The following is a 14,699-nucleotide window of genomic DNA, read 5'->3' on the forward strand; positions in this document are numbered from 1 at the left end:
TTAGTGTTGTATTAGATTAATCGGAAAACTTTTTATTAATCATCAAATACAAATCCATTATGTATTGAGCTATACTATAGGATTTATAAATTTATAGTGTTGTATTAGAATAATCGGAAAACTTTTTATTAATCATCAAATACAAATCCATTATGTATTGAGCTATACTATAGGATTTATAAATTAGTGTTGTATTAGAATAATCGGAAAACTTTTTATTAATCATCAAATACAAATCCATTATGTATTGAGCTATACTATAGGATTTATAAATTAGTGTTGTATTAGATTAATCGGAAAACTTTTTATTAATCATCAAATACAATTCGATCATGTTTTGAGCTATACTATAGGATTTATAAATTAGTGTTGTATTAGAATAATCGGAAAACTTTTTATTAATCATCAAATACAAATCCATTATGTATTGAGCTATACTATAGGATTTATAAATTAGTGTTGTATTAGATTAATCGGAAAACTTTTTATTAATCATCAAATACAATTCGATCATGTTTTGAGCTATACTATAGGATTTATAAATTAATGTTGTATTAGAATAATCGGAAAACTTTTTATTAATCATCAAATACAAATCCATTATGTATTGAGCTATACTATAGATTTATAAATTAGTGTTGTATTAGAATAATCGGAAAACTTTTTATTAATCATCAAATACAATTCGATCATGTATTGAGCTATACTATAGGATTTATAAATTAATGTTGTATTAGAATAATCGGAAAACTTTTTATTAATCATCAAATACAAATCCATTATGTATTGAGCTATACTATAGTATTTATAAATTAGTGTTGTATTAGATTAATCGGAAAACTTTTTATTAATCATCAAATACAAATCCATTATGTATTGAGCTATACTATAGGATTTATAAATTAATGTTGTATTAGAATAATCGGAAAACTTTTTATTAATCATCAAATACAAATCCATTATGTATTGAGCTATACTATAGGATTTATAAATTAGTGTTGTATTAGATTAATCGGAAAACTTTTTATTAATCATCAAATACAATTCGATCATGTTTTGAGCTATACTATAGGATTTATAAATTAATGTTGTATTAGAATAATCGGAAAACTTTTTATTAATCATCAAATACAAATCCATTATGTATTGAGCTATACTATAGTATTTATAAATTACTTGTATTAGATTATCGGAAAACTTTTTATTAATCATCAAATACAATTCCATATGTATTGAGCTATACTATAGGATTTATAAATTAATGTTGTATTAGAATAATCGGAAAACTTTTTATTAATCATCAAATACAAATCCATTATGTATTGAGCTATACTATAGTATTTATAAATTAGTGTTGTATTAGATTAATCGGAAAACTTTTTATTAATCATCAAATACAAATCCATTATGTATTGAGCTATACTATAGGATTTATAAATTAATGTTGTATTAGAATAATCGGAAAACTTTTTATTAATCATCAAATACAAATCCATTATGTATTGAGCTATACTATAGGATTTATAAATTAGTGTTGTATTAGAATAATCGGAAAACTTTTTATTAATCATCAAATACAATTCGATCATGTATTGAGCTATACTATAGGATTTATAAATTAGTGTTGTATTAGAATAATCGGAAAACTTTTTATTAATCATCAAATACAATTCGATCATGTATTGAGTTATACTATAGGATTTATAAATTAGTGTTGTATTAGATTAATCGGAAAACTTTTTATTAATCATCAAATACAATTCGATCATGTTTTGAGCTATACTATAGGATTTATAAATTAATGTTGTATTAGAATAATCGGAAAACTTTTTATTAATCATCAAATACAAATCCATTATGTATTGAGCTATACTATAGGATTTATAAATTAGTGTTGTATTAGATTAATCGGAAAACTTTTTATTAATCATCAAATACAATTCGATCATGTTTTGAGCTATACTATAGGATTTATAAATTAGTGTTGTATTAGAATAATCGGAAAACTTTTTATTAATCATCAAATACAATTCGATCATGTTTTGAGCTATACTATAGGATTTATAAATTAGTGTTGTATTAGATTAATCGGAAAACTTTTTATTAATCATCAAATACAATTCGATCATGTTTTGAGCTATAATATAAGATTTATAAATTAGTGTTGTATTAGAATAATCGGAAAACTTTTTATTAATCATCAAATACAATTCGATCATGTTTTGAGCTATACTATAGGATTTATAAATTAATGTTGTATTAGAATAATCGGAAAACTTTTTATTAATCATCAAATACAAATCCATTATGTATTGAGCTATACTATAGTATTTATAAATTAGTGTTGTATTAGATTAATCGGAAAACTTTTTATTAATCATCAAATACAATTCGATCATGTTTTGAGCTATACTATAAGATTTATAAATTAGTGTTGTATTAGAATAATCGGAAAACTTTTTATTAATCATCAAATACAAATCCATTATGTATTGAGCTATACTATAGTATTTATAAATTAGTGTTGTATTAGATTAATCGGAAAACTTTTTATTAATCATCAAATACAATTCGATCATGTTTTGAGCTATACTATAGGATTTATAAATTAGTGTTGTATTAGAATAATCGGAAAACTTTTTATTAATCATCAAATACAATTCGATCATGTTTTGAGCTATACTATAGGATTTATAAATTAGTGTTGTATTAGATTAATCGGAAAACTTTTTATTAATCATCAAATACAATTCGATCATGTATTGAGCTATACTATAGGATTTATAAATTAGTGTTGTATTAGAATAATCGGAAAACTTTTTATTAATCATCAAATACAAATCCATTATGTATTGAGCTATACTATAGTATTTATAAATTAGTGTTGTATTAGATTAATCGGAAAACTTTTTATTAATCATCAAATACAATTCGATCATGTTTTGAGCTATACTATAGGATTTATAAATTAGTGTTGTATTAGATTAATCGGAAAACTTTTTATTAATCATCAAATACAAATCCATTATGTATTGAGCTATACTATAGGATTTATAAATTAGTGTTGTATTAGAAATCGGAAAACTTTTTATTAATCATCAAATACAATTCGATCATGTTTTGAGCTATACTATAGGATTTATAAATTAGTGTTGTATTAGATTAATCGGAAAACTTTTTATTAATCATCAAATACAAATCCATTATGTATTGAGCTATTACCCGCTAAGTGGACAACAAACACAACGCGCAGATGTCTATTGACTATTAAAAAAATGTTTGTCTATTTAAGCAAAAAGATTGCAATTCCCAACAACAACAAAGTTCGGGCACTGGCCTGGAGTCGGGATCACGGTTTTATTGCCTGCGGCGGCGACGATGGACTACTAAAAGTATTGAAACTCGAGTCGATGGCCGCCACCGCCGATGGTGGCGACACCACTGGTGGTTCTAAAAGTGGTGCCAAAGGTTTGGCCGCTTCAAAGAATCTATCGATGTATCAGACACTGGAAGGCCATTCGGGAACCGTTGAGAATCTTTGTTGGAACGAACCGTTCCAGAAGTTAACGTCAAGCGATCAAAACGGTCTGATTATTGTTTGGATGCTTTACAAGGGTTCGTGGTTTGAAGAGATGGTCAATAATAGAAACAAATCGGTGGTAAAAGGTATGTCCTGGACGTTTGATGGACTAAAAATCTGTATCGTCTATGAAGACGGCGCTGTTATAGTCGGTTCGGTTGACGGCAACCGATTGTGGGGTAAAGAACTTAAAGGTATGAAGTTATCGCGTGTCGAGTGGTCACCCGATGCCCGACTGATATTGTTCGGTGTTCTCGATACTGAAGTACACATCTATGACCAAAACGGTAACTTTCTGACAAAACTGACTCTACAGGCCATACATGGAATCTATGGCCGTACGGCTGGCTACGGGACTACCACACAGATTATGGGCATCGAATGGTTCAATGGACGGCCAAATTCCAGGGACACAACATCGTTGGCCATTGCTTTCGAAAACGGAAGAATCCAATTGATGAGACAGGAGAACGACGACAATCCTATTGTCTTTGACGCCGATATACGTATATCGAGTATCTGCTGGAATACCAATGGATCCATTTTGTCGGTAACCGGTTGTATGGACACTGAAACGGATAACAAACGTAATTATATAAAATTCTACAATCAATCGGGAGATTTGATTCAATCGATGCGAGTGCCGGGAAAAGAGATCTACGGTTCTTCGTGGGAAAGGGAGAGTCTGAGGATTGCACTGGCAGTCGATTCCTATATATTCTTCGCTAATATACGACCCGATTATAAGTGGTGCTACTTTGCATCGACAGTTGTCTACGCTATGATCATCAACAATACCAGTGGCCAACAGCAGCAGCAGCAGCAACAACAACAACAACAACAACAACAACAACAGCTATTGTCGACATACAGTTTGTCAAACGTGTCAAACAATTGACCAGTGATTCGCTAAAAAGGGCCGAAATTTTGATAATTTTGACATTTCTGGGAACCAGTGGAACAATTACATTGTAGACAATACCCATAATCTTCTTGCGTTTCGTTAGATAACCGAAATATTCGGAATTGACTTTCAATTTAAATAGCCGTCGGGGATGTCGACCAGCAAAACGGATAAACGGTTTCAATAGATTATCAACGAATGCACTGAAATCATAGGGAAGCCATTTGAAGTCCAGCTCTTCGATAGCTGGATATGAGTTGTCGTCAAATGTCCAGACATATGACTTGGACAGACCGGTGTCTTTGCGGGGCAACAATCGTACCGATAATTGTCGTAAATGTTTTAATTGTGATAAATAGGTCCATAATTTTTCTTTACATTCGTTACAGTCTTGACGACTACTGTAGTCGATGCTAGTGTCACAGCAAAGTAGAGAACAGTTGTTTAGAACCAGTTGTTCCAGTTTTGGCAAATATCGGTCAAACTGGTCAAACATATTCGGCGTAAACGATATACCGGTCAGATTGATGGACAATAGTTTCGGAAAACAACTTCTTGTTAGATAATTGTTAATTATGGCCCGATTTTGATAGAAATCAATCTTCAAGTGTTGCAAATCATTCATTTGATCCAATTGTGGAAACGATGATTCACTTTGCGGCATAAATGTTTCCGGTGTATAAAACAGTACATTCAATGTCTTCAACTGAGGAAATGTATTGGCTATCAGTGCCAATGGCTCGACATTGTAGACCTCAAACTCCAGATGTTTTAAATTAATGGCATTTCGTTTGATTATATCTAACATTTGCTGAGTTATACGATATTTGTGACACTTGTTTAGCTTTAGTGTATGAAGTGTTGGTCCGAAAAATTGCGACACTTTATCGATCGGAGTTTCGTGAACATCGAAACTGAATACTTCCAGTTGCTTAAGATTCTGTATCAAATACATTAGACCGAATTCGGTCATTCGATCTAAATTGGTTGTCGATGTAATAGACAAATGAATCAATTGATCCGAAAGGGTTTCGCCGATTTGCATCCACTGTCGCGAAGACAGATGATTGTTAAGCATCGAGTTATTGATCTGAAGACACTCCAGTTGTTGGCACTGACGTCTAATCCAAACGATTAGTTTCAGATCGATTTCGGCACTCAATTCAATGCAACGAATATTTCGGCAAAACTTGAACATCTTCGACAAGATTTTCTTCGTATAGTCATTGAGTGTAAACAAATCACTGGATTGATGGTCAACAATATCGACTGCCAGTGATCTATGTCTACCATCACAACAACCGCCAACTGTTTTACCAATTTTCATACCTTTCAATAAACTGAGATCTTTTTCCACCAAATATTTGAATCGTTTGTTAAGTCTGAACCTTAGCTTATCCTTCAGCGACAGTTTGGCCATAATATCTAACAGACAATAGTCGTTGAGGTCTTCAAGAGTTTTGCTATTATATTATAAATAAATAAATAAAATAACATACAATTGAAGGTTACTTTAGATTTTTTTTTGGAGGCAATAATTCATATGATTATTATTATTATTATTTTATAACTTTAATAACAACTTTAATACAGTATAATACTGTACTATAATATATTGTTAATACACAAACAACTAAACTTTTAAAAACCTGTTATCTAAGTTTATAATATAAATATGATTTTACACTTATTTTAGGTTATAGACTAAAAATCGCACAAAAACTTTATTTTTAATCGCTTTGATAAAAATTTTTGAATATTTTTAATTTTATTATTATAAATAAACAAATTTGCAATTTTAATCCATATATCTATTTATTGATATTTATTGATAATTATTAATAAATAAATAAATATAAAACAAAATTAGAAAAATATTAAATTAATAATAAGTTATCAAAAGACATACAATAATAAATAATTTTAACTAAAAACATGTGATATATATATATTTAAATAATATTTATTGAAAATTGTTATTAAATTAATAATAATAATAATTTAGATTTAATTTTGTGGGAAAATTTAGTTTAAAAAATGACTATTTTTTTTAGTCAAAATTATTTTATTGTTAACATTACATAATACACGGCTTATGATCTACCGAAAACTCGGGCCCTTTTTATGTATATTACATATGTTTTTTGTGTAACTATATCTCTATTAAATAATTATATAATTACATAAATGATGTCGCATTTTTTTAAACAACTCATGACAATATGGTATCTTTTATAATTACCAAATGTAGCACAAAAAACATAAGTAACATAAATAAAAAAGTACCGAGATTGTTCTGAAAATGTTTAGTGTATTTAACAATAATATAAAGTGATTTTTTCAACAAATAAAAAAATTATATCAATATATTATACAATAGGTGTCACTAAAATAAAACTATTATAACTATTTAATGCTATACACTGTATAAACTTATGCTGTATTGAAAATTTGAATTTTTAAATGCATGTAATGTTTTATACAGTAATACTAATTACTATACAGTCTTGCGGCCCAATAGTCACTCTCTTTTATAACGTCATGTAATAATGTAATATACTGTACATACATATATACTGTACTACAATATAATGACTAAAAAATATAGTGAATATTTTTTTCATACAATTGATTGAAAGCATGTTTTTAAAGTGTTATTCAAAGTAAAAACAAAACACAATTTGATTTGTTTTTGACTTTTACACAATCGTTGTCCGCAAATGACCACTCAATTCAATTTTGGTTCGGCGCCCACTTTGGCCACAACATCGACGCCATCCACCTTCACGTTTGGTCAGTTGACCACAACATCTCAGTCAACACTTCCGTCTTTTAACACTTCATTAACAACAACTCCTTTCTCATTGAATACAAATGCATTAAACTCTTTGTTGACCTCAAGTTTGGCCAACACTGGAATGAATCCATTGGGAACTACACCGCCATTAACTTTAACGCTGACCAGTGCTCCGACAGCGACCCCACAAACATCAACACAACAGATGACAACATTTCACGGTATGGGCGGAACCCCAAGCATTGCATCGGAGACGGCCACTGACCAGTCGGCCGATGCCAACAAATACAACAAAGACGTGTCATATAAACTAATAAAAGTAAAAAAACGTCACAATTCAAAGATTATGGATTCACTTAAGAAAGACACTAATAAGCTATCGACGGCAGAGATGGCGTATCGGATCTCAAAAGTGGAAGTCTTACAGACGCCGTCCAGTTATACAATCACTCAAAACAAGTATATTAACGCATCGACTAATCAATACTTCTTGGAAACAATTAACAACTTTGAACAACAAATGAATACTTATTCAAAACAAATACAAGATTTTGATACTAATGTCGACAATATGAACAAACCGTACATATCTGAAGAGTTATTAAAAATTATTGGTAAACAATGCGTTACACTTAAATATTTAGCAGACAAAGTCAATGGCATTCACACTAAATTTATTAATTTAAATAAAATATATATTAAATGTAATTTGAAATTAAATGTCGATAACAATTCAGGTAAATAAACAACTTTTCATCTAACAACTCATCCCTAATAAACAACTCCACAGACACTTCATTATCATCGCCAACCACTCCATCACTCATAATGAAAGTGACAGAAATTGATGACGATTTTAATGTTAGTCAAGAGGTGAAAGACAATGACAACAAAAGAAACAATTCAACACAGATTAGTGAAGACAACAACGACAAGTGTATACAACAAATAATCACCGATTGTACCACCGATGGCACTCAAAACTCTAATCAACTTATCGATAAAGATATTGAAGAGATGGGTGAATGCATAATGCCTAATCTTATAGATTTCAGTGGTAGTTATGTTGAGGCCAGTACTCAACAGTTGAATAATATATTGTCGACTCCAGATTCATACCAAAGTTGTCAGACAACACCTGATAATAATATTCATAAAAAATTTGATAACCATTCAAATGAATCAAATGTTGACGAATCGATAGATGAGAGACCAAAGAGTCCGCTTGAGATACAAATCAATGCAAATGTGGATAATTTGACACCAATTAAACAAAGAATTAACAAACAGTTGAGTCACGACCGGAACAACCATTCACTTTGTGAGTCTCCCATCACATCGTCATCTTCAACACATATAATGTCAACGTTGTCACCGACGCTGTCGAATGCAATGTCAAGTCCTGTATCGAGTTGTTCACCGAAGTTGAATAATATATTGTCGACTTCAGACACACAGCCGTTGATCACCACATCAGATATCAACAAATGTAATATATTTGAGACTATAATAGAAAACCAAATCATATCGGGTTTTATCGTCGGCGGCGAAGAAATGTTGTGTTTTGTTCAAATACTAAACACAGTTTTGAAGAATTTTAGTCTTCAGCAGATTAACAATGTTTGTGATGAACTGCAGATATTTTGTTCGCGTTGCACATCGGATCAGTTGGAAATACTCAAATCGGCGCAAATCATACCAATGTTAGCGACGTGTTGTAGACTCATAACAACAATTGACGCTAAAAGACTTTGTACGACATTAATAACAAGTATCAAAAAAATAGTTACAACTACTATAACAAGAGTTGAAAACATTGAAAACATTGAAAACATTGAAAACATTGAAAACATTGAAAACATTGAAAACATTGAAAACATTGAAAACATTGAAAACATTGAAAACACAAAACAAAAGAAGTTTTCTCATTATCCATTGGATGTAAGATCTGAATGTGTTCAGCTATACCACGAACTGAAAAGTACACGAAAAGCTGAAATCAGATATAAAGAATTACACCCGTTAAAGACTAGGTGTCCAAACTATAGCGACATACGCCGATACGTTATTGCTTTTAAAAAGACAGGTACTGTTGCGAATAAAAGATATCACCGAGAAGCAACAATAACAACACCAGAAATGTCTAAAAGAATATTAACTGAATATACACTAAACCCAATACAACCACCTATTAAAGTAGCGAAAAAAATTGGAATATCACGCGATTCTGTCAGAAAAGTTTTAAAAGCCGCTCATATGCATCCGTATAAGTTACAAACCATTCAACCTATAACTGAGATAGATAAGTTAAGAAGACTAGAATTTGCTAATTTTATGCTTTGTGAATATGAAGACGATCCGACAAAGACATTTCCTATGAAATTAGCCATTTGGGATGAAAAGGAATTCAAAATCAATGAAAGACCTAATATACAAAATTATCGCTTATATGCTCCTTATGGAAGTAAACCGGTATTTAATAGAGCATTAAATTACCAAACTGCCCAAAAAGTTATGGTTTTAGGAGGTGTTTGGGGAAACCGTATACTTGGTCCATTTTTTTTGATGGATCTGTTTCTGGTGCTTCGTTTACTAAAATGCTAGAAGAACAGGTTTGGCCAGTAATTAACAATCAACCCGATAGCGACGATGTCATATTTTTACTGGACGGTGCAAGTCCTCATTTTAGTCTTATTTCACGTGAATGGCTAAACGAGAAACTTCCAAAGCGATGGATTGGTAGGGGAGGATCAAAAGGAGGTTTAGCCGAGTGGCCAGCACGATCCCCTGATGTCACGCCCATGGACTTTTCGATATGGGGCATAATTCATGGTATTGTATCAAAAAAATATGTTGAAACTGTTGAACAATTAAAACAAGAAATAGAGTATGCCTTTACTTTTATTGATGAAATAATGTTACGAAATATTCGAGAAAATATGATTAAGAGATGGCAATATTTAATTACTTGTGATGGTGGACATATTGAACCATATATGTAATATCTGTTTGTCGTCAAACTCTTCAAATTCATTATTGTCTGTCCAATCGTTTGGCTCATCAGTCGATTCATTAACATCTAGTCTTTGGTCGCAATTATCGGTCTTTAAATATGACAAACAAATAATTAATTGAAAATCATTTATAAATAACTCATTCATTACCTCTGATTTTTATCTCCGAAATGTTGAGACACTAATTGAACGCTGTATGCGGTCATGTATTACTACACTATTTGTCATTAATTGTATTACTGTTTTTATTAATTAGTTTACAAATAAAACAAACAAATTATTTTATTTTTTTTATTATCGGAAAATGTTGGCAACAATTGTATGCATAATTTCATTCATGTGTGGACACCCGCCGCCGCCGGTGATCGTTGTCCTATGCTTGTTGCCGTTATAGTCATGTTAGACGACAAGTCTTCATAGATCAACGTAATCACTACTTTATCACAATGAATATCTTTGGGAAAGTTATTGATGAGCTCGAGTGATAGCTCCAGATGCCGATTGACGACCGTATAATGACCGTCGAGAGCCAACAATCTCATCGATTGTACTTCAAATAGTTCGTCCATTGCTATACATATCGGCCCACCGCTGATGATGATGACGATGATATCATTGACAGATCATTGTATTGATTATTATTATTAGTACCGGTATTAATATTATTGTTTGGCTGGTGTTGCAGTGTCTTCAACAGTCGTTCGTTTTCTAGCAATAGTTTAGCCGCTGGTTGCCGGCAATCAGTTCGTTGACGGCCAACTGACACTAGACTTTGAAGACACGGCGTGAGTCGCCAACCATTTCGTAGCACTTCAACAATAGCACACGTATTTCGTTCAACAGGTGCGGCCATTTTTCTCGGACATAGACTTTCTCAAAGTCGAGCAGAAAAGATATAGCTTTCTGTGGTTTACCCATTTTGCTACATAAGCGACAACAACAACAAATGGATTAGACATTAGTTTCATTGGATAAAAATACCGATTTTGTGTTTACATACATATAAAGTTCGGTCAACTCTTTGCCAATTAGTCGGGCAAATCGCATGCGTCCGATGTGTTTATAGGTACCCATTGTTAGCTCCGATATTTTCATTAAGACTACTATTGTGTGTTATTGTCCTCTAAATTGTGATTCAACACATTGGCCACTGATTTGATAGTTTTGACAGAAATTGACATTTCTTCGATTTGTCTTTTCTGTATTGCTTTTAGCGGACACTTTCTTTTGTTTTTATTTATGTGATAGTCTTATCACATGTTATGTAATGTCACACAATGTTTGCAAAATTACATACAATTTAAAGTTATTCATATACTGTATAATTGATAAATATTGTATTAAATTTTTACATTAAATTTCATTTTTTATTATACATATATGTAATGTTATATTTGTATGAATTTATTACTAGTTTGAAGTTTTATTACGTCACAGAGTGAATTTTGAAACCCTTCCGTGTACAATAAATGTGTTTTTATTAGAGACATCTATTGATATATTGAAACAATTAATTACTTTATACTACAGTACCTGTACTGTTGTGTAGAGTATAGGCAGTGCCTATAATAGGCTACAGTTTATACTGTAGTATTAGTTTAACTACCGGTAGAATCAGAGGTCCTGTCAATTTTGCAGTTGTGTGTATGTCTCCTCCCACTTATCACGCAAACAGTGTAGTAACAGTTACTGCTGCACTGTAGCTATTACTACACTGTTTGCGTGATAAGTGGGAGGAGACATACACACAATTTTTAAGCAGGCTTTTTCTTTGGGTAGAATACAGTACAGTATATACTATATAATGTAATATTGAGTTAAAAACTTTTATTTTATTTCAAAAAAATGTTATTATTATTAGTGAAACAAAAAGTTCTATTCAATCAAATGTTTATTTATTTATTGTTTTGTTTAATTAATTTTGTTGTTAATGTTATCATAAATTACTATTCAATTAGTTTATTATTATTATTATTATTTTATAAGTTAATTAAAAAAAATAATAATAATTAAAATATATTTTAAAACATTTTATAGTTAAACAGTTAATAATTTAAATGATTTTTTTTTTAAAATAAATACTTTTATTACAATTAGTTTTAATTGTTTGTTTGTTTTGTTGTTGTTATTGTAAAACATATAAATGTATTGTCAATACTAGTGGTAATTATAAGGTATTTATTGTTTATTTTTGTTTATCAATAGTAATAATAATAAACTTATTAAATATAACTTATAATAACTAATATTATTTATATTATTATTATTAATAATCTATTGATTGAATTTAATTATTAATAATTTTTTTTTCAATAGTTTTTATTTATTTTTTGTTAACTAAAGTTTTAGTGATGAAGACATGGATCTAATGAAAAAGTTTTGGATAGACTTCAGGCAACGTTTCATATCATTACTGTCCTATCAGTTCAGTAAATTTGGATCAGCTTTTGCACTAAATATTCTCCACAACACAAACATTAAAACAGTTGACAATACAGATGTCAAACAATTGAATAAAGAAGAACTGGAAGTTCATTTGACTTTATATGATTTGAAACGTCTGGAACTGTATTCACAAAATCTTGTCGATTATCATCTGATTGTAGATCTGTTGCCAATCGTTGCCAGACTTTATTTTACCCAAAGATTTAGTTCGCAAATTCATTTATCGCACGTTCAGAACGCCATTCTCTTGAGTATTGGTTTACAACACAAAGATATCGATGACATAACCAATGAATTAGGTCTGCCTTCCGGTCAAGTGTTGGGTTTGTTTAGTCGTGTAATCAAAAAGTTTGCAAACTATTTGAAAGCAATTGAAGAGAAATCCATTGAAAAGACATTAACAAACATTAAATCATTTGATGAAAACAAGTTACGACCCATCAGTCAGACACTGGACGACGAGTTAGAAGAAGCGGCACAAGTGGTCCAAAGGTCTGAGAAGAAACAATTCAAAGAGTTGTCTAAAGATTTGGCTCAGTATGCCATCAAAGGATCGGAGGATGACTGGGATAGTGCTCTGAAAGGCAGCAAAAAGACATTGATTTCCATCAAAAGGTATTATTTATTCATTTTTAGTATTATTATTGACTTATTTTGTGAATTAGTTTATTTAAAATGTTTTGTTTATAATTACCGATAGTCTTGCAAAGCGATCGATTGGCGATGAAAGCGGTGACCAAAAGTCTAACGAAAAAAATCATAAAAAGCAAAAAAAGTTTAAGAAATTTAAGAAAAACAAAAATCATTAACTATTATACAGTAATGAGAAAAAAAGTCATATTTCACGTGAATTCAAAATACTGTAAAATAGTCTCTAATATGACATTTCAATAGATATTCGATATTGCATTGTCATTGCTATCTATTGGTATCTATCTAAAAGGTTATCCTTCAGCCACAGTTTGGCCATAATATTTAACAGACAATAGTAGTTGAGTGATAGGTAAGTGATTGTTTGATTCATAGATTGATTGATTGATTGATTGATTGATTGATTGATTGATTGATTGATTGATTGATTGATTCAGTCATTCATTCATTCATTGATTGATTAATTGGCCGGTGTTGGCCTCAAAATCATAGATAAATAGAGTACCGTTTTTTTTATCGATTATCGACAGTTTAGTCGTATCCTTATTGAAGGTCATTCTAGTGGCCACACAATTGGTGTTAAACTTGTGGACAACATTGAGATTCGGTATCAAATAGTGTTGAAAAGTACCCGATTCTTGAGCAACGATCAGATTCTTTTCGGTTAAAGTAATGCAAACAATCGGATCGTTTCGCGACACAAACGTTATCTTTACCGACTCGTCATCCAAGTCTAAGTCATCGCCTGTCCGACCAATTTGCGTATAAGTCATACGCTGAGCGGCAATACCTTTCGGTGTATTAGTATTGGCCGCCGGAGTCTTGAATTTCCACAAACAAAACGAATCTTTCGATGAGGCGATAACTCTTGTATTATTTATGGACAGATAATGTACCGACAGTTCAATGGTAGTCATATCGGCTGGTGTTCCGATAGCGTTGCATATTATCAGCGATGATGTCTCCTTGGTTTTCGTAGATCCACCCAATTCCTCAGTTCGGGTCGCGATTACACACAGTTGTCCGTGGGATGCAATTTGTAGCAGATTTCGGACACTTTTGAAATATTTGGTTTCGCTGGGAATGTGCCAAAAGATAACCGTATCGACAGTACTGCCGGCGGCCGCTACCGTATCATCGGTTTGTAGCTGTTGTTGCTGCTGCTGTTGGCCACTGGTATTGTTGATGATCATAGCGTAGACAACTGTCGATGCAAAGTAGCACCACTTATAATCGGGTCGTATATTAGCGAAGAATATATAGGAATCGACTGCCAGTGCAATCCTCAGACTCTCCCTTTCCCACGAA

At 31.3% G+C, this 14,699-nt stretch overlaps 3 protein-coding genes across 3 annotated transcripts; 2 read left to right on the top strand and 1 right to left on the bottom strand.

The window, feature by feature from the left end:
- Window positions 1-7,204: 7,204 nt before the first annotated feature.
- On the top strand, window positions 7,205-10,372 carry LOC128966104 (uncharacterized protein PF3D7_1120600-like). Its single transcript, XM_054312916.1, has 2 exons — window positions 7,205-7,895; window positions 8,072-10,372. Exons 1-2 carry the CDS (start codon window positions 7,205-7,207, stop codon window positions 9,883-9,885), a joined length of 2,505 nt encoding a protein of 834 aa, XP_054168891.1. The 3' UTR covers window positions 9,886-10,372.
- A 77-nt stretch (window positions 10,373-10,449) lies between these two features.
- On the bottom strand, window positions 10,450-11,565 carry LOC128966219 (trafficking protein particle complex subunit 10-like). Its single transcript, XM_054313060.1, has 2 exons — window positions 11,296-11,565; window positions 10,450-11,217 (listed from the first exon to the last, which is right to left on the bottom strand). Exons 1-2 carry the CDS (start codon window positions 11,388-11,390, stop codon window positions 11,061-11,063), a joined length of 252 nt encoding a protein of 83 aa, XP_054169035.1. The 5' UTR covers window positions 11,391-11,565; the 3' UTR covers window positions 10,450-11,060.
- A 1,089-nt stretch (window positions 11,566-12,654) lies between these two features.
- Window positions 12,655-13,729, top strand: LOC128966105 (RNA cytidine acetyltransferase-like). The gene is made up of 3 exons (XM_054312917.1): window positions 12,655-13,355; window positions 13,441-13,506; window positions 13,684-13,729. Exons 1-3 carry the CDS (start codon window positions 12,655-12,657, stop codon window positions 13,727-13,729), a joined length of 813 nt encoding a protein of 270 aa, XP_054168892.1.
- Window positions 13,730-14,699: the final 970 nt, after the last annotated feature.

This window comes from Oppia nitens, unplaced genomic scaffold (assembly GCF_028296485.1).
Source record: "Oppia nitens isolate AA-2021 unplaced genomic scaffold, nextdenovo-longstitch-racon4-pilon3 scaffold19_pilon_pilon_pilon, whole genome shotgun sequence".
NCBI lineage: Eukaryota > Metazoa > Arthropoda > Arachnida > Sarcoptiformes > Oppiidae > Oppia > Oppia nitens.